General features: G+C 32.5%; 1 protein-coding gene and 1 long non-coding RNA gene across 2 annotated transcripts in view; both read left to right on the top strand.

Annotated features, from left to right (window-relative positions):
- The first annotated feature begins 9,825 nt into the window (after window positions 1–9,825).
- The window catches only part of LOC143044376 (uncharacterized), an 85,708-nt gene continuing 67,787 nt past the window's right edge, over window positions 9,826–27,746 (top strand). The window contains exon 1 of the long non-coding RNA XR_012968665.1: window positions 9,826–10,833. This is a non-coding gene — a long non-coding RNA (uncharacterized LOC143044376). The remainder of the gene's footprint in view (window positions 10,834–27,746) is intronic.
- LOC143044375 (ATP-dependent DNA helicase RecQ-like) lies at window positions 18,936–27,654 on the top strand. The gene is made up of 3 exons (XM_076216353.1): window positions 18,936–19,295; window positions 19,943–20,102; window positions 23,024–27,654. The coding sequence occupies exons 1-3, from the start codon at window positions 18,971–18,973 to the stop codon at window positions 23,994–23,996; spliced, it is 1,458 nt and encodes a 485-aa protein (XP_076072468.1). The 5' UTR covers window positions 18,936–18,970; the 3' UTR covers window positions 23,997–27,654.

Raw genomic sequence — 27,746 nt, 5'->3', positions numbered from 1 at the left:
AACCTTGGAAACGCTGAATTTTACTGAAAAGGTGTAATTGAGCATTATTAATGCTAAGACTCGAACTGCAAGTAATGATTGAATACTTATGGGATTTACGAAAATAACCTTAATCTTGGACATTGAAGTAAATAAGACTACACAGACTTGAATCATGGTGCGAGGTCATTACACTGAAAGTTCATAACAGAATCCTTTGAAAGGTCAACTGTCTGTACCTCGTTTAGGTTTGGTGCTTCATTTAAGGATTTGAAAAGGTCCTAAATAAGAAAGTGATAAAAACAATAAGGCTAATAAAAGGGACCCAGATAAAAGGTTGAAAGGACAAACAACACCAAAAACACTATAAATTGGGTTTGAAGAATTTAAATTGAAACAGGTTTAACCTGGTATCTACTAGTATATGATGATATAAAAAAGATGTGGTATTATTGCTAATGAGACAATTCTCCACACGAAACCAAAATGACATGGAAATTAACATAGGTCACCGTACGGCCTTCAACAATGAGCAAAGCCCATACCGCATAGTCAGCTATAAAAGGCCCCGAAATGACAATGTAAAATGATTTAAGCGAGAAAACTAACTGCTATATTTATTTTAAAAAATGATGAGTTTATTAACGTTTTTTTGTTTAATAACTGTTTTTGGGGGGTACATTTTGTATTTTAATGCATTTAATTTTGTTTGTGTACCGTTTGAATATCGAAATCTGAATTCTAGACTATACTGATAAGGAAGAACGTTTTAAAAAGACGAGCATCAAGTTGCATCAAATAATGTGATTTAACAATTGTTCTTACTATGCTATTCAGCCAAAGCAACTGCTTGTGATATACCCATCCCGATTGATTTAGCTTCATAGGCGGATCCAGGGGGGGGGGTGGGGGCCGGCCCCCTTTCGTGGGAAAAATTTGGTTGATTATATAGGGAATCACTGAAGAATGATTGGAGCCCCCCCCCCCCCCCCCCCCCCTAGGCAAAGTTCTGGATCCGCCACTGAGCTTTAGTGTTTGCGTGATCAGATACTGCAAAGTTGTTTATTTGGTAACATTATTTTTAGATGTACTAACATATACATGGTAAATGTATTGAACAAATAAAATTCTGAAAGTCGCTTTAAAAGAGAACGTATAGACAGTATTAAGAATAATTAAGTTTATTGTTTAAACTTTTCATGATTTTCATACAAATATAGAATTATAAGTCGATGTGGTACATGTATGATTGCCAAGGAGATAACTAGCCACAAAAGTTTAAATGAAGTTATATAAACAATTATAGGTAACTGTACGGCCTTCAACAATAAGAACAACCCATATAACACAATTTATATATTGTATCTAATTTTCAATATATGTGCTCTTGGTGTACCTTACAATGTTGGAGTATATATGATATGTATACATGGTATAATTATTCATTGCTACTGTAATGTAGTTGACCTTCAATCAATATTTCTGTTCTAGGTGAACCATGAAATGTTTGTTTGGAACAGTTATAATTCACTACTATAAGGTGGTAGGTACCAGTTTTGGTGTACCAGAACATGTGTCCCACGCGAGATATTTTGTTATAGTTAAGCATTGAGGTATATAATTGCATCATGTGGACTAAAAAAATAAATGAATGAAAATTCTAGGCTAGTGTACTACACAAGTAAGTAGTTGCATACACAAGTTGGGGACTTCCTTCACACATGGGTCCAATCAGATGTCAAATTTGTGGTCTCCTCACTTGACGGCATCCAATCAAAGTGGGGAAATTATTCCATTTTTTTGTAAAAAAATATCTTGAGATTTTGATGGTAAGGATAGGTTCGGACAAGGCTCTAATTCACTAAATATCCTTTATCTCTTGAATTTTGCCTAAAATTCTTGTCGGCTTTTAGCAAGATTCTGCAGTTGAGCATTAGATTGGTATCAGAGCATCACATTTTTTGCCTTATTTGCAATGCATTTATAAATTTTTAAATCTCCATGCTGGACAGACACCAACATTTAAAGGTTTTCTATATATTTACATAAGCACGCACACATCTTAGTTCCGTGAAACCATACATTTTATTTGTATATAAGCTTGACTGAATTTTCAAGAAAATAAAATCTTAAATCCATGAAATTCTAAAGATTTATTGTAAAATAACTGGTTTCGGCCACCTAACGTAGATGAGTAAACATACAAATAAATACCGTACCTTTTATAGCTTATACCTAACGGTATAGGTTTGCTCATTTTTGAAGGCCGTTAGGTGACTTGTCGTAGTTCTCTTATATTTGATACGTTTCCCTCATTTTTAGTTTGTAACCCGGATTGTTTTTTTTTTTCTATCGATTTATGAATTTCAACAGCGGTTTACTACTGTTGCCTTTATCTATAGTTGTTTACATCCCTGATGGATAGTTGTCTTATTGCAAATAATCATGCTATTTTTATTAAAAAAAAAAGTTTATCTTCTTAATCCGACTACCTACAGTTCGATAATTTCTACAGGATATTAATTATTTACTTGAAAAATCATTGTCACATTAGCTAATCATAATCTACAGGTTTGACAATTTCTGCACGACCTTGACATGTTCTGGCTCTATAATTGTTTTCTAACCTTAAAATGAACCCAGTACCAACAGCTTTGAGTGCTATTTGCGTAATGAATTTTGATTAACTAAAACTGTTATTGTATCTTATTATTGATTTTTATGTCATAAAGTGAAAATATATTTTCAAGAGCCCCCAAGGAATATACTTGATGGAAAAAAAACTTGATTCTGTTGCAGAAAAACATTCCATCACTTTACAGTTTCTTTGTTGTCTTTTTAATTTTTTTTCAAAACCAAGGTCGTTTAAAAAAAGGGGAGGGTTGTTGCAATTGTACTCGCATCAAATGTAATATCGGTTGACAAATAGCAATCCATCTGACTTTATTCATTGTCAATTAGGAAGCCAATATGTTTTAACATAATCGTGTGGCATATTTGATATATCTTTTTTTTTATTATTTAAACATTACTTATATAAATCAGATTTCGTTTTCCTTTTATGCTCCAGTACTCATTGTAGAGTATAGCCTCTGGTCTTTTTTAGTCTTGTATGATTTTAAATTTTAGTTTCTTGTGTATAATTCGGAGTTTAGTATGGCATCCATTATCATTGTACTAGTATAGATATTTGTTTAGGGGCCAGCTGAAGGACGCCTCCGGGTGCGGGAGTTTCTCGCTACATTGAAGATCTATTGGTGACCTGCTGTTGTCTGTTGTCTATGGTCGGGTTGTTGTTTCTTTGACACATTCCCCATTTCCATCCTCAATTTTATACCAATGTTTTGTTTTTTTTAAATAAACGAAGTATACAACCGGGTATGATACAAAAATATATATGCAGCAGTTGAATTTTCCTCGGAGTACAATATTTTTTGATTTTACTTTTCTAAAGGACTTTTTTTAAATAGGTTAGACTGTTGGTTTTCCCGTTTAAATGGTTTTACACTAGTAATTTTTGGGGCCCTTTGTAACTTGCTGTTCAATGTGAGCCAAGGCTCAGTGTTGAAGACCATACCTTGACTTATAATGGATTTTAAAATTTATAATTGTGACTTGGATGGAAAGTTGTCTCATTGGTACTCATACCACATCTTCCTATATCTATTGTAACTATGTGTAATCGTTACACACTGTACTTTTTTTGCTGGTTGAATTATTTCAATGTTGTCATCTGTATTGCCATTCAGCATGATTCATGTACATTGATTAATATTTTACATTCGGTGGTATCAAAATAGTTTTGGTAGAAAAAGCTTGGATAATTTAATGGCGAAAAAGACAGATTTGCAACCATGTTTCTCACGCTGTTCCGCAACTTAGATAATTTGTTTTGATACTTCCTGAAATTCCCAAAACTAAAATTCTTCTTCACTTACAAAAAAATAACATATATGAATAATATTTCGGTATTATACAAAGACTTTCCCCAACAATAGAAAAATACTTTGCGACCAATGTTTACAATGAAATGCTGATTGGAACTATTCAGTTGATATAAATAAAAAATGTGGTATGATTGCCAATGATTAAACTCTCCACAAGAGAACAACTACATATTACCGTACGGCCTTCAACAATGAGCTAAACCCATACCGCATAGTCAGCTATAAAAGGACCCTGTTATAACCTTTTATAAAAGTGACCTGTGACAGCAATATGGTTTTGCATTCATGTGAAAAAAAGAAAAAAAAGAACACAAACTAATTTGTAAAAATAAGATTATATGAATAAAACGGTTAACCCGCAAAAATAAAAAGAAATATTCATCAAAAATAATTTTAAAATAAAGAGAAATTAAAAAAAAAATTAAAATAAAATCAACTGAAGAGCTTCAATTTCAAGGAATTAAAATGCAATAAAAAATAATTAAGTATGAGAAATGACTAAAAATAAAAAGAGTAAAGGAAATGAAAATGCAATAAAAAGTGAGTATGATACATTAAAATAATTTGTGATTCATTAGGTTGGTATTTCACTTGACCCATATATTTTGTCTTTTCGTACTGTGATTTTTTTAAGTTATAAAGTCAACCTGTAGCTTTGATACATAAAAATGATAGAAAATGAAGCGAGATGATATATCAAATACTCTTGCTTTGTACGTTTTGAAGACAAAATATACACCTCAAACACGCCCTAACATAAAAAGGTGCACTCGATTTTCTCCTTTCGATAGAATTGTTACCCATTTTTTTCGATTTTTTTCTTGAGTCACATAATGGAAGGGCAGACACGAAATTTACTGAACTTATAGATTGATATGTTCTCTGTCTGTGGTAAATATTTTTTTTTAAATCGTTCTGCATTACTATGTAATAGATAAATTGAAAACTTGTGCAAATAGTGTTTTTAAAATAAAACGCGTCGTAATTGAGAAGAAAATGGGTCGTTTTATTTGTTTCTATTAACTTTTAAAAATGTTGTTACTATAGTAAACATTACAGTAAGCATTTATCGCCTTCTATAACAAAGAGCTTTGATTCTTTTGTTCTATTTCAACTGGGTTTCCGCCTGCATGGACTCGATTATGTTAGAAATTTAAACCTTATGTACCGGTCAGTCAGTTAATTCCACAGCATGCTTTTTTTTTTATCCTCACAGAATTATCGACTGTAGCTTCATTTTGTAAAAGAGGGGCGAAAGATATCAGAGGGACATTCAAAAAAAATAAATCGAAAATAAACTGACAACGCCATGGATAAAAAATGAAAAGACAAACAGAAAAATAATAGTACACAAGACACAACATACATGATATAGAAAACTGAAGACTAAGCAACACGAGCCCCACCAAAAACTAGGGGTGATCTCAAGTGTTCCGGAAGGGTAAGCAGATCCTGCTCCACATGTGGCACCCGTCGCGTAAATCTCAACATTCGGTTTAAAAATTAAGAATATTCATATTTGTACGACACAGTAGATAAAGTCGGACAGAGTTCTGATAACTTTCTATAAGTACAAGTAAGTCATAGACAAAATGATCTACAACTGTACCAACAATACAAGTTATGGTAATACACAAATTAGGCGGACCAGAAAAATAAACAATATTATTCTAATTCCAATCTAATTTCATGAAAACAAATACAATACAAATTATGTCTGTATTTAGGTTAATCATTCACAATAAATGTTAATTTCCAAGTATCTTTATTTGAACTAAAAAATGTGACTGTATATTTGTAATATAAACTTGATCACTATTGAGATAATAAAAAATATTAATCGTCAATCAAGTTATAATGCAATTGTTTTGATAAAAGGAAAACATAAAGACAACTGAACAGGATTGTTTCACATTAAAAACAACGAATCAGGAGCAGTAACAGTTATTAAGTGTCAAAATGATAATCGACACTTGTGTTACTATTGTCAGTTCATTTTAATTTTCCAATGAAGGCTGAATACAACTATGAATTAAACACAACTGCTATTAGGGTGTGGGGTTGACGCCCACAAACATGTTTCACTCTCAGACTGTCATTTCACGTAGGTGCATGTCTCTAAGTCAGAAGCCTGTAATTCATGCAGTGATTGTCGTTTGTTGTTGTGTATTATATTTGTTTTTAATTTATTTCTTAAAGCATAAATCATGCAGGCTGTTAATTTTCTCGTTTGAATGTTTATCATTTCGGAGCCTTTAATATATTTTGTTGTGCGATTTGGGTTTTGCTCATTATTGAAAGCCGTTGGAACATATAGTTGCTTACTTCGACGTAATTTGTTATCTGGTTAAGAATTGTCTCATTGCCAATCGTAACACATGTTCTTAATTTTATCATATGAAAAAAAGTTCCAGAAAGTTTGAAATGGATTATCGTACAGACGACTTGACAAATGTGTACGTCAAGTAAAATTGATTCCGATGGCCATAAAATCTCTCTTCAAGAAGACAGTTAACGCGCCAGCTTTATAAAGTCTTCATTTTTCAATTTTAAGACAATTTCACACATCATTTCCGTTTAAGTCTCTTATCAGTGAATCAAATACAAAACAGTGATGCAACTTTCTATTATAGAAATGCCATTGGAAAATTTTATATGTTTAAGAAATTAAATTGGATTTTCTAAAGTTAACCCTCACCTGAACTTTTATAACGTATAAGATGATGATCTGTCATAGCAGGATCGATTTACATTAAAATAAAACTGTTACAAAGAAAAGGGAATAATGATAAGTCGGAGTGATTTCAAAGCATACGAATGAATAATATCATCTAATCCTGCAAGAAGAAATAAAGAATCACATTTATAGTAAGGTATTAAAATTATTAATTGATTTTCGAAGTAATTAGGAAATATATATTTTGTTTCCATGGTTACAGGTTTATCACTGTTACGTATCACCATTGAAATCATGGACAAACATATAAAAAATGGTAGTCAAATATGTTTGAAAATAAAAAGTAAAATAATATGTTTTTTTTTTGTTTTTTTTTCGTACTAGTGTTATATATCCTATTTTGCAAATTCGGAATTTCAAAATATATCTATAACACTAGTGTATTTGTTGCTGTTAACTATACGACGCTGGCAAGTGACAACAACACTTTTACACCACCTTAATTGGTAAACAAAAATAAATTGAAAATTATTTTCCTCTGACGGTTCTTATAAAATTCTCTTGAATAATACCGGACTTGTCTTGTAACTGACATTTACAAGTAAGTTCAAACTTACATTTGTTTTGCTTTAAAGTGATATGATTAAAAGGTAACAGTTTGGACAGTAAAGCGAATTTGACGCGCATTGTAATTCGAATTAGAAAGACGTTAGGACGTAAAACGTTTTGAATGCGAATTAAACTAATTCGAATTAGTTAATGCGAATCGAATTCGAGTTAAGTGTGAACTCAGCATTACTTGAATGACTACATACTTCCTTTCTTTCATTTTTATCAAAATCTCCAGAAATGCAGTATAAAATAGATAACAATTGTCTTGCACTCTAATTGGCCGACACCTTTAACATATTCAGCATGTTAACCGGTCGATGTTAAAAGAAAACAATCAATATACATCGAATCATTTAACTACTTTTATGAAAAAGTTTAAATTTACAAATAGAAACGACTGTAAATATGTTGAAACAAACTATAAACTTCAATCTATAATCTAATTTTTTCACGTGCCCTATGATTCAATGTGTGTCTTTATCAAGGTTACTATCGTTTAACCTCTATACCAATACCCGAAAGACTAAGTAGCAAACAGAGAGTTAGACCAACAATCAGTAAATAAGTGTGTATGTCACAGAAGACTTTAGTTAATAAAATTGAGAATGGAAATGGGGAATGTGTCAAAGGGACAACAGAAATGGGGAATGTGTCAAAGAGACAACAGAAATGCGAAATGTGTCAAAGAGACAACAGAAATGGGGAATGTGTCAAAGGGACAACAACGCTACCAAAGAGCAGAATACAGTCTAAGGCCACCGATGGGTCTTCAACACTGCGAGAAAATACTGCATCCGGAGGCGTGCTTCAGGACAGCTGGCACCTAAACAAACATGTGAACTAGTCCAGTGATAATGGACGTCATCCTAAACTCTGAAATATATATTAAACGGGATAATTCGTGAATTTTTACTTATCGGCTAATTATGTTCATAATACCATAAAAAACATATTCACCAAGTTTTATCTGGATATGAACAGCAATAAAGAAGAAAACTGAGAATTATTAATTTTAACTAAAATTAAAACTCATACAATACTTACAAAGGCTAGAGGCCTATATGCAAGCAATAGCAATATACATGTATTGAACAGAAGATTTGGTATGATTGCCAATGAGACAACTCTCCACATGAGACCAAATGACACAGAAGATATGGAATGATTGTCATTGAGACAACTCTCCACATGAGACCAAATGACACAGAAGATGTGGTATGATTGCCAATGAGACAACTCTTCACATGCGACCAAATGACACAGAAGATGTGGTATGATTGCCAAAGAGACAACTCTCCACATGAGACCAAATGACACAGAAGATGTGGTATGATTGCCAATGAGACAACTCTTCACATGAGACCAAATGACACAGAAGATGTGGTATGATTGCCAGTGAGACAACTCTCCACATGAGACCAAATGACACAGAAGATATGATATGATTGCCAATGAGACAACTCTCCACATGAGACCAAATGACACAGAAGATATGATATGATTGCCAATGAGACAACTCTCCACATAGGCCAAATGCCACAGAAATTAATTACTATATAGGTCATTGTATGACTGTCAACCCTGTTTTATAAAAATATCAAAAAGGTAATATTTACTCAATATTCATTTTGTATTGTCTCATTAGGTATGCATTGCATTTACTCTCCCTGCAGAAGTAATTCGTGTATATTTTTTTTCGATTTGTCAAACAAAAAAAATAATGCAATTTTCATGTAAACTTCATAGCAGTAGATGCTTTTCCGTTGATGGACCTGGGATCCTGAAGATTACTTCTATAATAAAGACTGCTAGGTTGAAAATGTTTTATTATTTTTCCCTCTCAATCAAATGACTTTCTTTTACATTACACTCTGGTCTATATAATATTCGGTGGCTCTAATCAAATATTACATGGCCAAGAAATAATTCAATTTTGGAAATTCATGATAAAGTAGTTCCCTGGCCTAAAGTGTTGCGAACTTTACCACAAATTCAGTTAACCCCCAGATGAACTATGATAAATAAAATTAACTGAAAACGACTTAAGCGCTTGAAGTGTGTCACAGATTATGTAACAAAGAAGTGGCTGTTATAAGTCTATCTAATTTGTTTAGGTTAACTAGTAGTTCCGATCCCTTGAAATAAGAATATTTGTGGAGGTCTATACAGGCCTTCGTTGAAAGTATAATAAACGTCCCCCCCCCCCCAAAAAAAAAAAAAAAAAAAAAAATTCGATTAGAAAGCCGATAGCAAGCGTGATCTTTTTCGGTTCAAAAACTATCAAATCGTTGCATGGGTTGTTTACGCGCCAGCTGTCTCATTTTAATTGTTTAACAAATAAACCATAACTTTTTAAATGTGATTATTGACTTTTTTAACGTATATAATTAGACGGAGAGGAGATCAATGTTGATGTGTTATCTCTTTTTATATCGTGTTTGCTTAAATTTTTAAGACCAAATATGATTACTATTTTCAAAAATATCCTTTTTCATAACGTTGAAGACACGTGCTATTTTACGACATCCAGATGTACGATATTGATTTCCATGGCATCATATTTCAGTGCTTTGTTAAAAAAGCAACATTATATCGTTAAGAGGGTTAGAGGCCTTTTTTAATTTTTGTAGCGGATTCAGTGTAACTTTTATCATTGGATAAAATATAAATTGATGGCTTAATTTCTGCTATTTAATAATCATGATCTGATTACGGGCTTAAAGCAGAATTTATTACAGCAACTCATCATTCGATAGTTGGAAATTAACATACCGTAAGATTACTTTGTTTGCATTGATAAAAATCAGCTGCTGTGAAATGTACAATTTGAAATAAAGCCAAACAATGTTTGTTTTCAATCAAACCTCTCGATACTAATGTAGTATTGTAACCACTATCCAAAAACATGCGATGATAATAGCTTATCGAATCGAGGACAACAGTGCTGCAAAAACTTTCGATGATTTAGAAAACAATAGGCAGACTTGGTAGTAGGAGAAATCTTAGTGAACCGTATGATAATTCTGAGATAAACTATTCCACTATCAGTGTATCATTTAACACGTGTAACTATTCAATCAGAATGTATTATAGTGCTTATTTTCTACTAATACAATGTTAAAAAAAATTCCCAGAGGATTAAGTGTGCTTATTAATCGTCATACCAGTCGCTGAATAATTAAAGAAAATAGACAGTGCGTGTGTTAATTATGGTTGATTTGTGTGAATAATTGTATTGTGTGTAGACATAGCTAGCTATGTAGTGTTACTCGCTGTAGACAAACACACACGTGCATTCAATTTACATTTCGCGTGCATTATCATTTCTGCAACACAGTCACAAATCAGTTCGCGACGTCAAGGATTCCTCACCAAAAAAAATCATGGCCGTTCAATTAGAATGGGAAAAGAAACTTTTACTTGGGACTACCGCAGGGACAGTATTTGCTTTTTTGATTCAAGTTGTGGCTTTAGGAACAAATCATTGGCTTACATTCGAGATTCCAAATGGACTATATGTGAATAAAACTGGAAAATACTTATATGAATCATACAGTGGACTTTGGAGAATATGCATTACAGAATTCACGAAAAATAACAAAGGGGAAAGAATTTATCGTAAGTATTATCGCATGGGTTACTTCACGTGTAATCATTAAAAGATGAAAGATTGCGTGGGAGTTTGAAAGATATAGATATTCTGCACTCTTAATCATGTTAAATGATCTTATTTTTTGGCTCAGCAAAGGTGAGAATAAACAAAGAACTATGAATAATGATCACTAGGCGATATGAAGTATAAAAGTACAAGTTAAAAGATTCACTAGATCAAGAATGCAAACAATCAATTACTTCGTTATAAATTAATAATTAGCTTGCCATTGTTTTGGAACGAAAAGCATCTATGACCTATCTCGTAGTCATGGAAAAATCAGTCTATCTTAATCTTACCGCGCCACAATATGACCTTTACTCAAGACTGACTTTGCGTAACAATACGTTTACTGCACAACATCAATCGTTTTCTAAGACATCTTTAAGGGTTCTTTTTTCTCTCACATACATAACATATGATTATACGATAACTGTTTAAAGAATTAAAAAGATAGAAGAATGTTTTATTCCAGTCAAAGGCACCGAAGGGCCTTGACATTTGAGGTGACAATAACAGTCAGTATAAATAGAAATTAAATAATAATAATCGTAATTGTCGTAAATAAACTCATCATAGAGAGGTACCAGAATTAAAATTTTATATTTACGCCAGACGCCCATTTCGTCTACAAAAGACTCATTAGTGTCGGTCGAATCAGTAACAAATGGTATTTAAAGCATATAAAATAAAGCTTGTGACAAATAAAATACAGATTACAACATATAATTTACAACAAATCTTATAACAATTAGATAATCAAGAGTACGTTGTCACCAGTTTCATTGACCGTCTTAGAAAAGAACATAGAACAAACAAATAACATTTAATAAAAAATCAAGTGATATGCAACTTTCTAAACAAAACATTTAAGCAGCTTAAGGCGGTACATTACACTACAGGGAGATAACTCTGTAAAAATTACATGAACGTTTATAATTACGTTCAGTTGTGTTGGAAATATTAAGCTTCTCAATGAGCAAAATTAGTGTTTGTCAAACTGCTATATATCGAATTATTATTTTTCGATAAAGTGTGTTGTCTGTTTTTATTTTGAAAGTTTTGCATTTTTGTCACAGAAAATATTTGTCAAAATCTTGTGAGAATTAAGCGAGCCAATAAATTTTTGTCAATGTGTTTGGTACCACCTTAAGTTTTTCTAATACACAGTTCAAATGTGGCTGACATAACTACATATTGAAAATAAGAAGTAATACAAAGTTGTATAAAGGATATATATCAGAGTTGTCTAGCCCAAAAGGTTCGGTTCCATGGGGACAGAAAAATCAATTATTGTCATGGAGTGCATACCATTAGTTGTTATAGTTTAAGTCTCATTAGCAATTAATCGACAATTTATTCAAAATATTTCTATATGGTATCATGAATTTTGACACAATTTAACTTTTAATCATGCATTTGTTTCATGTCATTGGATGCAAGCCATTTGCACTTGGACCAACTGTTTGTAACTTTATAAATCAATCACTAGTAGGGTCCGGACCCAACGAAGCCAATCCCAGTGGGAATCCCAGTGGGAGTACAAATGTCCCGTTTTTGTTCTTAACGACCATATTGCCGTACTGCCTGCATATTTTCTGTTTTGTTTACACTTGTTCTTATCTTCTCAACATGCTCAATGAATGAAATATTTGCCAATATAAGTTACTCAAAATACACTAACAATGTTCATTATATGAGGATTTAGTATTTGACGTTTATGTTATGAGTTCGTTGTATAATGCGCTCACTTGTATTTTACCTTGACCCACAAGAGTGTAATTTTGAATATAATCTCGAAACCAGAAGAAAGAACAATGAACAAAAACAATCAGATAAATAAATGAATTAATAACAACATCTATAAAGTATGACCCGACAATTGTTCGTTCAAAGTTCACATTTAGAATTTTGTATTTTTTTTAATATTAAATAGCTTTTTATTATTATTCCGAGTCCTTATTGCGTTTTAATAATTTATTAGTTTATTGTATTTTACGCTATTCAAAAGTTACTTGTATTTTACACTTAAGGTGGCTCGTGGGTAAAAAAATTTCAGCAAAAAATTGTTCATTACACATTTTATTCATTACACTATTAGTTATTACTTTATGATATGGTTAAAAAATCAACCCAAAAAATCGATTGAATTTGGCCCCAGATGACTTTTTAAATGTTTATATCATTGAAAAAGCTCCAAATTATCTCCCTTTGGTGCAAAAAATGCTATTTTTTGGCATTAAATTTGAAATATCTTTTTTAACTCATCGGTGACCTATATTTTTTATTATTGTTTTCAAATAGGCTGTATATAAACTAAATAATTGTAAAATTTAAGCGATTTCTGTAATTAGGTTATTTTTTTTATTTTGATATTACCTCTATTTCTCCTATTAGTTCAACAGAAAAAAAGGACATTAACAAAAATGTATGCTTCTTCCGGAGGCAGATTGTGAGCTTAAATGAACGGTGACCCCATTTTTTTTAATTTCATTTTTCTTTTAAGTATATAATAAAGTTCGTTTATAAAAAAAATATAGCGAAATATTAGAAAAAAAATTTGATTTATACCCAGGAGCCCCCTTAACTATAAACTTTTCATTTAGATTAATTATCAAAGATTTATATCCGTCTTTAAGAAAAAAGGTTCTGTAACAAAGAACATAGATAAATTGACACTAAGGAATAACTTTCGAAAGCCATACTTGACAAACTTATACGAAGCATGTTTTGAATCCGTAACCCCCGCTTTCGGCAAAACACACCTTAATATTATTTAATAAAAAGATATTGGTTCATTTTCCGCATGTCAATCAGTCTTTTGAATTTGAATTTTATATTTGTTTCAGTTATTTTTTAATGTTTGAATTATATGGATGCGAAATAAATATGAAAACTTTCCAGCGACTTGGACTTTATCTGAGCTACCGCTTGTTCCCCCCGAAACTAATTATTATGACAGAGGTGACCAATAACCCGGTCATATAAGTATAAGAAAATTATGGAAGTTCACTATGATTGCTTGATATACAAGTGATAATTCAATGTTATCGTCTTTCTTTCTTAAGTAAATTATGCTGATTCGAGCAAAGGTTAATCTTTCATCAATTACAGTTCAAAGCTCGTTCTGTCCATCCTCTTGATTAATCTCATAAAGCCAATATTTATTTAGAATTTGCTTCACACGAAGATTGTATCTGCGATGCTCTAATTCTTTCTTCAGGTGACCATGTGTCGATATCCTGGAACGTATCGCGTATCGGCAATCATATCCGGTTAGGATCAGGTTAGGTAATTAGGTGATTATCTACGGGAAACGCAATTGGGAAACGCAATTGATATATAACAGTAGTCTTGGCTATAAGCGGGACGTTCTCAGAAATTAACTTGTGAGAATTTATTTTATGTTGAACATTGTTGTCGTTTCCGTCATCGTTTATGTATTTTTCGTTATGGAAATATTCAAACATGGTACTAAAAAGAACGGAGCGCAGTAAACTTCGTATGTCTATTATATTCTTGCAAATTATTGTACACTTTGCATAACACGAGAAATAGCTATAATTGTTTAACTCTTTTCTCAGGTTTATTCTTTACCTTAAATGTTACTTTGGTCTATAATTGATTTTCTTTTATAAATTGTGATTTGATAGAGAGTTGTGTCATTGGCATTTATACCACATCTTTTTATATCTATTTATATAAGAAAGAAAAAAACATTATTATGAAAACCACTGGATGTTATATCTAGTTCATTAAGTGCCTATTGGTAACCTGTTTAAACAAGTATTCAAAAGTGTCAGTTTGAATATCAAGCCTTTAAAAATATCTCCGTTTCACGTTCTGTCAATGTCAGCATTGACAAGTTGTCGAGACAAACAAAAGTCTCCTCCATATCCGAATAAAAAAAAAAAAAAAAAAAAGTTGCGTAAAACACGTGGGTGAAACATAGTCATTTAAACGATACCATATGACAAGAGAAACCCATATTTTCAATGTTTATATATTAAATCAATTCTTTATTTAACGCAGGAAATTGAATATAGTAGTTAATTTCCAATATTTACCATTTAAATTCATTTTGATTATATTTATAGAGAAGGTTGTAGTAAAATGACATCGCCATTAATATTACATTATCATATATTGTTTTTAAGAGCTTTTCATCGGATTTCACTTGGTTGTTTCTAACGTGTAACTGTTACCGAATTATCTTGTTCATACACAAGTCATCGATATATTTGTAATTGTTGAACCAGTTGTTAAATTAAGGATCATTAAGTACACAAATAATTTAGGTCAATACTAGAAAACAACAAACTTTCAACGAATTACACAGATATCTAGTAAGTGTTTCCCGCGTAACCATCCTCAAGTCAGACTGAGTACCAAACATTTAATTTTTTTAAGGAAAACTACACTTACACTCGAAACATCATGTCGCATAAACAATTGCAATTTTTTTAAACAACGACTGACATTAATTGAAATCATAGAAAAAGTGGGTCTGAATATTTTGGACGTGATTGAAATGCAGGTTGAACTATCTACCATCAGAAATAAATAACATATCCCTTGATTTGTTGATGAGTTGCACTCTCTTCACGTTAAAAACCCTTGTAACAACTCTTTGATTAAGGGAGTTTATAGGTGGCCTGTTGCGGGACAACATTAATGTCCCTATCCAGTATACCATCATTTTACATTGGCAGTCTAAATTTCCACGTTAAGCAACCAACAATATATCAATCAATCAATTAATTGAAATATGTGGAGTTACAAAGTGTCACTCAGTCAGCAATCCTAAAACCATAACAATTGAGCAGTGGCGGATCCAAAAGGGGGGGGGGGGCGGGGGTTCCGGGAGTTGGAACCCCCCTTTTTTTTGGCCGAACAATGCATTTGAATGGGAGCATATAGTTCGAACCCCCCCTTTACTCTGTGTTGGGACCCCCCTTTTTTAAAATGGCTGGATCCGCCACTGTTGAGTCTCTTTTCAACTGAACAAATACTTGTTTTTGCCTGATACCATTGTTTTATAAAAATCTAATAATAGGAACATTTCATCGCAAAACATACTATTTTTTCACTATTCAAAAATTGAGTTTGGGCTTATTAGGGTCTGTGTCATTAATATGAATAAAAACCAATGACATCTATCATGTCTATTTTCTATATTTGCCTACATTCACTTCGAATCTGTTTTCCATTAAGATCATTTACTCCGGGACTGTAAAACAAATTAAGTGGTTATATGAAATCGGAAATGAAATTGTAGCAACGTACAGCAACCACATTAGGGGTAGGATATTCAATCTCATAAATTATCTTGACACAAGTGGAATTTTTAGCCGATATCCTTTCTTTTATACTAACATTCATTTGTTATATTTCGATTCTTTTCAGATGGGAAAAATGAAATCAGTTGTATTTTCACCCTGTGACTATAGTAAACATTTTTTTCTTGGTCCCATTTGTACCAAAGATATATTTGTGTTCATTGTTCTGTCAAAAGTGATTAAAATAAAAAGAAATAAATTAGAACAGGAACAAGCGTTTATGTTGATGGAAAGTTAAGCAATGATTTTTCATATAGCGATATTTTTTACCTAACACTTTCATTATAGCATATATTTTAAAACAAATAAAAATGTAATTCAGTATAGATATTCGACCTTATTCGTGTTCTCATGGGGAAAACCGGTACATCCATATCAAAATACTAATATATTGACAATATTTATTAGATTCGAATTAAAGGAATGCACGCTTTTTGAAAAATGTACGCATATTTAGTTAAGGGCTACTTTCTGCAAAACAAACAGATGACGTCATTACATTTAATCCGTTCGATGTGTACTGATACATGTCGATACTTTAGTCTGGTAGAACATGATCTATTTTTTTAACTGGCTTTGAACTAGCTTTCATTATTGCTGTAAGAGCGAGTACTCTTATTTTGGTGTTGTGTGTCTATTATGTTCATGTTAGTGGTTATTGTGCCTCGTACCAATCTTTTGAGTTTAATTACTTGTAACTGATTTTTAGTTAGTTCTGCTGTTGTGCTGTTACACCACTGACCAAGTTCAAGGGGAGTGTTAATAATTTTTGCATGGCAAATATAAAAAAAAAAGATGTGGTATGATTGCCAATGAGACAACTGTCCATAAGAGATCAAAATGACACAAAAATTAACAACTATAGGTCACCGTACGGCCTTCAACAATGAGAAAAAGCCCATACTGCATAGTCAAAGCTTTTTCTAGCCGATATTGCGGTATTGTTTTTCACACTTACAACCCATTCCAATGTAATTTAGCTCTGTTTGGTGGTTTGTCTCATTAGCAATCATACTACATCTCCCTGATTTTTTCTGTTTTCTTGATAAAAGCCTACATATACTCATAATGAAACTCTATTTGTATTATCAGATGTATGTCATATGTTCATGCATAGGCTAACGAATTCGGAAGATGGGTCCTAACTCGGCTAAGTCAAACAAGTGACTAAACATCTTGGTCAAACACTAAGAATTTAAAAGTAGGTACATGCATAATCAACCCCACATCTCACAGTCAAATTAAAAATACAGTTTCCTTTATAAGACAGTCATTAGAACTGAGGACGGGAGACCCAAAACAATAATTTGAAGTGCTATTTTGTTTGTTTTTGTATATGTTATGTTTGTCACAGATCATGTTTTTGATTTATACGGAAATAAAAGTATTTGACTTGATTTGATTTTATAACAAAGATTGGTAGATTAGCGGTCAGAATAATGGTCCGGGCATCGGGTGTAGTGACATGTCTTTTTGACTTTAATGACTTCAGTTGGCGTTAGCATATATATATACAAACTAACTTTTAGCGGTTTATTTTGATATGACATTGAGCAGCGGTTTCCCTTCTTGAATATATAAATATGAAATGATTAAATATTTTACGGTTCATAAACGTTAAGTAACCGTCTATTCATCCAAAAAAAAAAAAAAAAAAAACCATGATGTACATACAATGATCAAATTAATACGTCTACATTGTATATTACAGACTTACATATGTTTGTTCACATAATATTGCATACAATAAGTGATTTAACCTGAACAGACTTTATCATGTTGGACTGATAATACACCGTACACCCCATGGTAAATAAAGACAGTACATACTGTTTGCTTAATGATAAGTTGTATGCTAGTGAACCGAGGTTTCGGAGTACGACAAACAATAGATATAGAACACAACGACAGTTTAATCATTGGCCACTTGATGGAGAATATGTCAATATTTCCTTTTTACTTCAAATATAACATGTTATTTAATGAATCAGAACGTTTAATGTTTCCCTTTTATGTCAATAAATGGCAATTACATTTATTTTCCATCACTTTGTCTATGATTCAATTGCTTACCAATTAATAGTATTGACTGCAGGACTGTTTTGGGATTCTGTTTTCCCTATTGACATATCACCACAGTTCAAGTGAAGATCTAGTATTTTGACAAGGGATATATTGCCTTTCAGTATGAAAAGTATTCTTACTTATGCTTTATTTAAGAACTTTGACTGGCTACAAAGCCCTAGCACGGACTAATATTTTTCCAAAAGCTTATAAGAAAACGCTGTGATTGGTTAAAATGCGTCTTCAATGAAAAAGGTGTGGATTTATAGTTGAAGGTATTATGTTAAATTGCGTAACAAATTGTTCAGACACTTGGCGAAGGTGTTTCTTTCTAAAAGTCCTTATACTGACCATAATTATAATAAATCTATTTAATATTTTATTGTGCTGATTCATTGTTCTGCACATTTACATCTACATTTATCAATGTCAATATATTATGCGCTTGCCTACTCTTTATGCCTGTATGCTACTACTTTTACGAGCCAATTGTGTATGTGTAATCTATTGTATGTCCAATCTAATTAAAATATAGATCTCCGATTTCGTTATACTACGTTACTACATATGAGATCTAACAACTATGGCATTCTCTTTCACTTTTGTGACCTTATATTTTGTAATATTTGACCCCAGAAAGTATTTATATCGACCAATCAGAATCATTCTAAGGAACGCTATCTCGGGGGATAATTTGAAGATGGCGACGCAAAAATGGAAAGACGACTTAGAAAATGCTTTAACAGAAGTCTTGCCTCAATACAAAGTAAAAGAACTTAAAAGTGAACAGAAACTGATTTTACAAAATATTCTGGAACACAACGACTGCATGGTCACGCTTCCAACGGGGTATGGGAAGAGTTTACCCTACCAGATACTGCTACCTGTTGCAAGGAAGATGAAGGAACTAGGTTCAGACACTAGGACCGATGGTAAAATTGTAGTTTGCGGTCCATTAGTATCTTTGTTTGAAGACCAAGTTTCTAAACTCCAGTCTGTGCCCATGATCAAGTCAGCGTTTAAAGGTAAATTCTTTAAATATAGACTAAGGTTAACATTTTACAAATAATTTATATTTAGGAAAGAAAACATGTATTTCTGCCATGTAGCAGGTTCATCATTGGTCGTTTCGGCCAAGAACCACAGTAAGAACCACATCAGCCTTGTAAAAACAGTAGTATCAGTCAAACCTTTATTGATTATTAAAATATATTTTGTCATGCATGTATTTGTATATACTTTAATTAATTTACCTTTATCGGTTTGCTACATGTTTAACTTTAAAGTTGCAATTGATCCTTTATTTAAAAATATGAGTTCCAATGAAACAACTCTCAACAAAGTACCAAATGACATAAAGAAGTTAACATATATATATGTCTTCATGTATTGTAGACAAGAAAGTGATGTAAGACTTACGAGGTAGACAAAATATATATATGTAAAAAAAATATTACACATAAAATAGATTGATTGTTCGCTTTTAAGGTTTGTATACATGTACATGTAAGTGGGTAACATCAATTGATCTAAATTTATATACCTAGTCTTTCAATGTTTTTGAAAAAGTGCTGTGGAAAACTTTATTTCAGTATGTTCAGTCATGCCTAAGGCCCTTTGACTGCTTATTAAACATGTTGAATGGTAGATGATAAACATAAATATTTTTCAGGAGCAAGTAAAGAAGTAGATGAAATGATAGCAAAGGGAGATGTTGACATTGTATTTGCTTCTCCAGAAGCATTGGTAGGAGATAAAGACTGGAGGAGTATTATCCAAGAATTTGCTGTATCTCTCATTGTCATAGATGAGTTCCACACAGTTGCTACTTGGTATGTTGCTTCAATGTTATCAAAATTCTTATGTGACCATATAAGGAATAGAATTTTCTGTTTAGGAGTGAAATTACAGTTAAGACCAACATAACCAGAAAGAGATTGAAGTTAATTTGGCATTGAAGTCACCAGCTTAAGTTTTGGTATTACATGTTTTATAACAAACTTAAACAGTTCTATACAACAGTAACAGGTTTTTTTTTGGTAGCTCACACCAAATTTTATGGGCAGAAGTTTCCATCATTGCTTTATTGTCTCCCACATGTACACAATACCTTGCCATGAGCATAAAATAAAGACTGTCCGCAGCTGCTGTCCGCTTATCCTCTGTTAAGAGACCACATGAACAATTCTTGCAAGATTTTCATAAAACATATATGTTGATTTTAACGATTTATTTCAGCGTTGTTTGGATGTCAGAGTTTGAAAATAAGAGCTGATCATGCAGTTACAATGTATATTAATGTATATTAAAAAAAAAAGTTATGCCCTAGAAGACATTTACATATTACATACTATAGAAAACTGCCCCATCAGCTTTCTCATTTGTTCAATTTTTATACCACCGCCAAAATGCGGTCGTATATTGGTATCACATAGTCAGCGTCGTACAATAATTAAGGTTGGGATTCATTATGGACTCAACAGCAATGTTCAAATTAGAAGCCAAAAAGGGGCCCAAATAAGCATTTTTCTAGTTAAGATAATAACTTGTGTACATTAATTTTTAGAAGTTACTACATGTATTTTAAAATTGCTGATTAAGGTACTGTAAATTCAGAAATTATTGCGTGCATTTATTATTGCGATTTTGTCATTTTACACTTGAATGCGATTTTAATTTTTACGATTTTGAGAAAAGTCATGCTTAATTCAGTTAGAATATTACAAAATGCGAGTTTTAATTATTGCGTTTACAACTCAGTCGCATTATTCGCAATAATAAAAACCTCGCAATAATTTCTGAATTTACAGTAATTTAATTTTAGCCAGGATTACATGTACAAACTGAAAGTATTTTGAAGGTTTGGCTCTTTATATTTAATTGTACTACAAATTTCTCTATAAATACATAGTCATAGGAAAACTGGGATTGAGTTTGATGGAATTAAAAAAGTTGGGGGGTTTGAATTTTTTTTAAGGGGCTCATATTTATTTTTGATTTACAACACATGAGATTTGTGTCCGAAACTTAATATATTGTGTCCAAAATTTATCACAATTCAAACTCGGGTAAGACAAATCAAGCTTGGATATTGTGTCCAAATTTGTTGAACTGTAAATATTAAACTTCTGTATTTGTATCAGACTGTGCTCATTACAGCATTCTAACCTGATTGCTATGACACTGATATTTATATGAGCAATGTCTTGGGACGAGTTTGAAAATCAGTTCCTGGAACTTTCTATGAGTTTTTTTAAAGAGTTATGCCCCTTGAAAAAAAACCATAGTAATGTGGAAAATGGCACCCTTAGCAGTGTCAATTGTTCATTTCCTGCTAGTTAAGTTCTTTTACTTATGAATTAACTTTAGTTTAGAAAAATATCTGAATTTTGTTGAGTCTGCTATTTTTTTGGCATAAAAAGTGAGAAAGGGATAGTGATATATTTGATTGCACCCTGAGTATTGTGCAATTTCACGAATTTGTATTGCGCAATAGAAAGAAATCTTCAATTGCAAAATAACAAATATTCCATCCCATTTCAAGATCTTTAGCCACATTCATTTTGTGTCATTCATGTCAATAACCTAATTTATGTCAAAACTTGATTACAATTTAAATTAAGACTATATCAAGCTTACATATTGTGTCCAAACTTCCCCACCTGTTCAAGGTTTGACCTCTGCAGTTGTATCAGGCTGTGGTCTGCAAATCATTTTATTCCCAAATAATACATGTTTTACATATAGGATATCTATATTTGGCATGTGCGTACCTCCCAAGGTCGTCTTGCCTGTCAGGCATTTTCACCTGACCTCAACCACATTTCTGATTTCATTATTCAAAGATTGATTTTTTATGTCAAATCCTTATAGATCTCAGATAATATAAGCTATAGCTCTATATTTTTGGTTTATGGGAGGACTAAGGTGTACATGTTCAAACGGTTGGGAGCCCCACCCATAAACCATACATATACATGAACAATGTATGAGACAATAAAATAAAATCATTTGAAATATTCCCTATTTGGGTCACCCCTCCTGTTTGAGAACTAACTTGTAACCAGTTGGTCGTCCTGAATATGCATGAAATATTTGCCACTGGACGTTAAGCAACCATCAATCAATCAATGTAACCAGTTGAGATCCCCTACCCTTAACCATATATGTTCATATATTGGCCAGTAAAACAAATCCAATGAAATGTAAGGGGAGTCCCTGGGGGTCACCACAACCCCTCCTGTTTGAGAATTTGTAAACAGTAGATATCCCTACCTCAAAACCATATATATTCATGTATAACATGTGTAAGACTATAAAAAAAATCAATTGAAAAATATAGATGGGAGTCCTTGGAGATCACCCCCTCTTAATTGAGAACTTGTAATTAGTCAAAATCTAATACCCTAAACCATATATTCATTTATTGGTGAGTAAAACAAATCATATAATATACCCTATCTCCTCATGTTTTGCAAACTTTGAAATGGTCGATATCCCCACCACGAAACCATGTATATTCCTGTTTGTCATTTCTAAAAGATTTGAATTACAAACAGGGTCAATCCCAAGGCATAATTAATTTATAACACTTTACTCGACCAACCACTTTGTTCTTTACTTTTCTCAATATCAGGTGACATTTGGGAATGACAAATTATGGGAGCTTTGTTTTTGGGAAACTTCATAACAGCTTTCTGTTACAATTATTTCTTGTTCCTTATTGAAGTTTGTGTCATTTATTTTCTTTAAGGGGTGGACTGGAAGAACCAAATGAAGAAAAAGCCTTCAGAAAATGGTTTAAATACATAGGAGAGTTGAGGTCCTTATTTCCTGATGCCTCGCTATTGGCTCTAAGCGCAACCTGCACCAAAAAAATACGAAAACTTGTGATGGAGGCACTTTGCTTACAAACAGAAAACTTGTACGTGGTTACAAGATCACCTAATAAAACAAACATTAAAATAGTTGTGAACAAAGTTGAAAGCCAGATTGAGTCATCCATGTGCTGGTTGATTGATACCATCAAGGTGAAGAAAATGGACATTGAACCAATGCTTTTATATGCTAATTCCATTAAAGATGTTTCAAACTTATACAAATTTATCACAACTGAAATACAAGATTTCAAACCATATGTTCAGATGTACCATTCTGAAACTACTGACCAGATCAAAAGCCTCGTACTATCAGATCTGCAGAAATGTAACCATGACCTCAAAATTGTTATTGCAACCAGTGCATTGGGAATGGGAGTGGATATTGTTAACATTAACACAGTTTTATTCTACGGTCCACCAAGAAGCATTGTTGACCTAGTTCAAGAAGTTGGAAGAGTTGGGAGAGATGGGAGTGTTTCTGTCGCTTTTATCCTTTACAACCACAATCATATGAAATTCTTAGATGTAGAAGTGAAAGATCTCGTGAAATTAAATGACGGATGCAGACGACAGAACTTGCTCAGGAATTTTATATCGGAGAAAGAAGTTTCAGAAGTTGCTAAGAAGGAATCGGATAAACATTCATGTTGTGACCTTTGTGAAAAGGTGTGCAAGTGTGGTAACTGTATGAAATTAAACGTAGAATTGTATTTTGGACCATCAGGAGCATTTGCAAGTGACTTACAACTTTCAAGTGACAGTGAAACAATAAGTTATGACAAATCATTGTACCTGCACATGTATGAATCAGATACAGACATTGAAGATCTGACAGACCATGATTAAAAATTCAATACCAGTTACAATGTTTAATTATGTGTACCTCACATTCTTTAAGACTGATCAAATTTGTTTCTTTTAATTTATATTTCTACGTCTGTCAAAATTATGGTATACAAATGTCCATCTGTCTGTTCTGCGTCCACATGTTGCACAGAAACTTGAGAACCACTTATCCAAATTTCATGTAACTTAATATTGTTGATAAAAATACATTGTACATGTAGAATTTAAAATTATGAGTTAAGGGACTTTTTAACTAAAACAGCGTGTGTATTTTTCAAATCGTATTGTATCTCAAAAAAGATTATTGATCATGTTGATTATTGATTTAAACTTCACACCCTTTATAATTGCATAAATCCAAAGATCTGTATACTTTTTGGTGATGATTCAAAATTTTATTCTAGAGTAATCATGGTAATTTTAAGTTTTTTGTAAAAAAGGAGGGGGGTCACATGTTGTGCAATATCTCGTAAACAATTTATGATTATTGCAAAAAACTTTACACACTTCTTCGTAATATTAATCTAAAGATCTGTATACTTTTTGATGATCATTAAACATTTCATTTTAGAGTTATTGAGTTTTTTTTGTAAAAAAGGGGGGTGGGTTTTCACATGTCACTCAATATCTCATAAAAGATTTTTGATTATTGCTTAAAACTGTACACAAACTACTGGATTTATTTTTTTAATGCAAACAAAAGTCATATACTTTATCAATCATGATAGTTTTATTTCATATACATGTATGTACATGTACTATATAAAACTTTTATTAATTTATTATTATAAATTAAATTTGTAACTCCCTATATACATTTTACCATATATAGACATATTATTTTATTGTATAGTATTATTGTGTTTTTCCATTCAGTCATCCGAACAGTCAACACTTCGTAACATAACTGTTTTATTGAATACTTGTGTCCGTCCATCCAGTCATCCAATCAGTCAACACTTGTACTTTTTTGGTCTCTGGTGGAGAGTTTTCTCATTGGCAATCAAACCACATCTCAATATTATATTATTTCTGCATTTATTCATTTTATTTACTTTTTGGCTGGAACACCCTTTCTAGGAGAAAGGTGTTCCAGTCATATGTTCCCATTAAAATGCAATGATGTTCCAAAAAAAACAAAGGTGTTCAAAGCCCCACTGGATTGTAAATTAAAAACATGTCCAAATGTATACATGTATATTTCTAAAAAAGAATTGGGTAGAATACACCTGACCTGAACCTAAATTTTGGTTGGGTACGATGAAAATCGAAATTCATTTCATTGCTCCTTGGTAACAAATTAATAAGGTAGCGCCAGTTTTTGTCGAGCCTGCAACTTTTGTTGCAAAAAGCTCGACATAGGGATAGGGATCCCACGGCGGGGTTAGCTAACTTCTTAAAATCGTTATATTTTAGAAGGTGGAATACCTGGATTCTTCATACTTTGTATATAGATGCCTCATGTTACGAACTTTGTCAGTCACATGTCCAATGTCCTTGACCTCATTTTCTTGTTCAGATTTTTTGTAAAGTTAAATTCTCTCTGATTACAGGATAACTATATTTGGTATGTGCGTACCTTGTAAGGTCCTCATTCCCTTCAGACAGTTTTCACTTGACCTGGACCTCATTTCATGGATCAGTGAATAAGCTTAAGTGTTGTCGGTCAAGTCCATATCTCATATTCTATAAGCAATAGGTCTAGTATATTCAGTGTATGGAAGGACTGTAATGTGTACATGTCAAACTGACAGGTGTCATCCGACCTTGACCTCATTTTCATGGTTCAGTGGTTATAGTTAAGTTTTTGAGTTTTGATCTATATATCTAATACTATATACCATAGGTCAACTATATTTGGTGTATGGAAATATTTTATGATCTTTATGTCAGTGGCCTAGGTTTTATTTGACCTTGACCTCATTTTCAGGGTTCATTGCTCAGTGATAAGTTTTTGTGTTTTGTTCTGTTTTTTGTCCAGCCTGCAACTTTCGTTGCAGACAGCTTGACATAGGGATAGTAATCAGGCGGCGGTGTTAGCTAACTTTTTAAAAGCTTTATATTTTAGAAGGCGGAAGACCTGGATGCTTCATACTTTGTATATAGATGCCTTATGTTATGAAGTTCAGTCAGTCACATGTCAAATGTCCTTGACCTTATTTTTATGGTTCAGTGACCACTTGAAAAAAAGGTTAAGATTTTTTGTAATGTTGAATTCTCTCTTATTATAAGTAATAGGATAATTATATTTGGTATGCGAGTACCTTGCAAGGTCCTCATGTCCGTCAGACAGTTTTCACTTGACCTCGACCTCATTTCAGGGATCAGTGAGCAAGTTTTGGTGGTCAAGTCCATATCTCAGATACTATAAGCAATAGGGCTAGTATATTCGATGTATGGAAAGACTGTAAAGTGTACATGTCCAACTGGCAGGTGTCATCTGATCTTGACCTCATTTTCATGGTTCAGTGGTTATAGTTAGGTTTTGTGTTTTGGTCTGTTTTTCTCATACTTTATGCAATATATCTATATTTGTTCTATGGAATGATTGTAAGGTGTACATGTCTAGCGGGCAGATGTCATCTGACCTTGCCCTCATTTTCATGGGTGATTGGTCTGAGTTAAGTTTTTGAGTTTTGGTCTTTTTATCTAATACAAATGCCATAGCTCAACTCTATTTGGTGTATGGAAATATTTTATGAACTATATGTCAGTCGTGCAGGTTTAATTTGACCTCAACCTCAATTTCACGGTTCATTGCTCAGTGTTAAGTTTTTGTGTTTTGGTCTATTTTTCTTAAACTATAAGTAATAGGTCTACTGTATTTGTTATATGTAAGCATTGTTAGCTGTACATGTGTGCCTGGCATGGTTTATCTGACCTTGACCTCATTTTCATGGTTCATTGGTCTTTGTTCAGTTATCTTGGTTAATAAAGCTTTATACTTGGGACTATCGACATCATATCAAGGATTAGTAAAGAAGGCGAGACATTTCAGCATGTGCACTCTTGTCTTGAACTATAAGCAATAGGGCAACTATATTTGGTGTACATTTGTATGGAAGAATTGTTAAAATGTCTGCCTGGCATGGTTCATCTGACCTTGACCTCATTTTCATGGTTCATTGGTCTTTGTTCAGTTATATTGGTTAATAAAGCTTTATACTTGGGACTATCAACATTATATCAAGGATTAGTAAAGAAGGCGAGACATTTCAGCGTGTGCACTCTTGTCTTGAACTATAAGCAATAGGGCAACTATATTTGGTGTACATTTGTATGGAAGAATTGTTAAAATGTCTGCCTGGCATGGTTCATCTGACCTTGACCTCATTTTCATGGTTCATTGGTCTTTGTTCAGTTATCTTGGTTAATAAAGCTTTATACTTGGGACTATCAACATTATATCAAGGATTAGTAAAGAAGGCGAGACATTTCAGCGTGTGCACTCTTGTCTTGAACTATAAGCAATAGGGCAACTATATTTGGTGTACATTTGTATGGAAGAATTGTTAAAATGTCTGCCTGGCATGGTTCATCTGACCTTGACCTCATTTTCATGGTTTATTGGTCAATGTTTAGTTATCTTGGTTAATGAGTTTATGAGAAAGTTGTAATAAAGCTTTATATTTAGGACTATCAACATAATATCAATGATTAATTCAGCATGTGCACTCTTGTTCATAATACATATGCGTGTACTTAAGAAAACCCAATAGGTCAGCTGTGAGTGGATTTATTGTTTTGTGA

Source organism: Mytilus galloprovincialis, chromosome 9 (genome assembly GCF_965363235.1).
Source record: "Mytilus galloprovincialis chromosome 9, xbMytGall1.hap1.1, whole genome shotgun sequence".
In the NCBI taxonomy this organism is placed as follows: domain Eukaryota; kingdom Metazoa; phylum Mollusca; class Bivalvia; order Mytilida; family Mytilidae; genus Mytilus; species Mytilus galloprovincialis.
The sequence above is the reverse complement of the archived record's forward strand: the minus strand, read 5'-3'. Positions and strand labels throughout refer to the sequence as shown.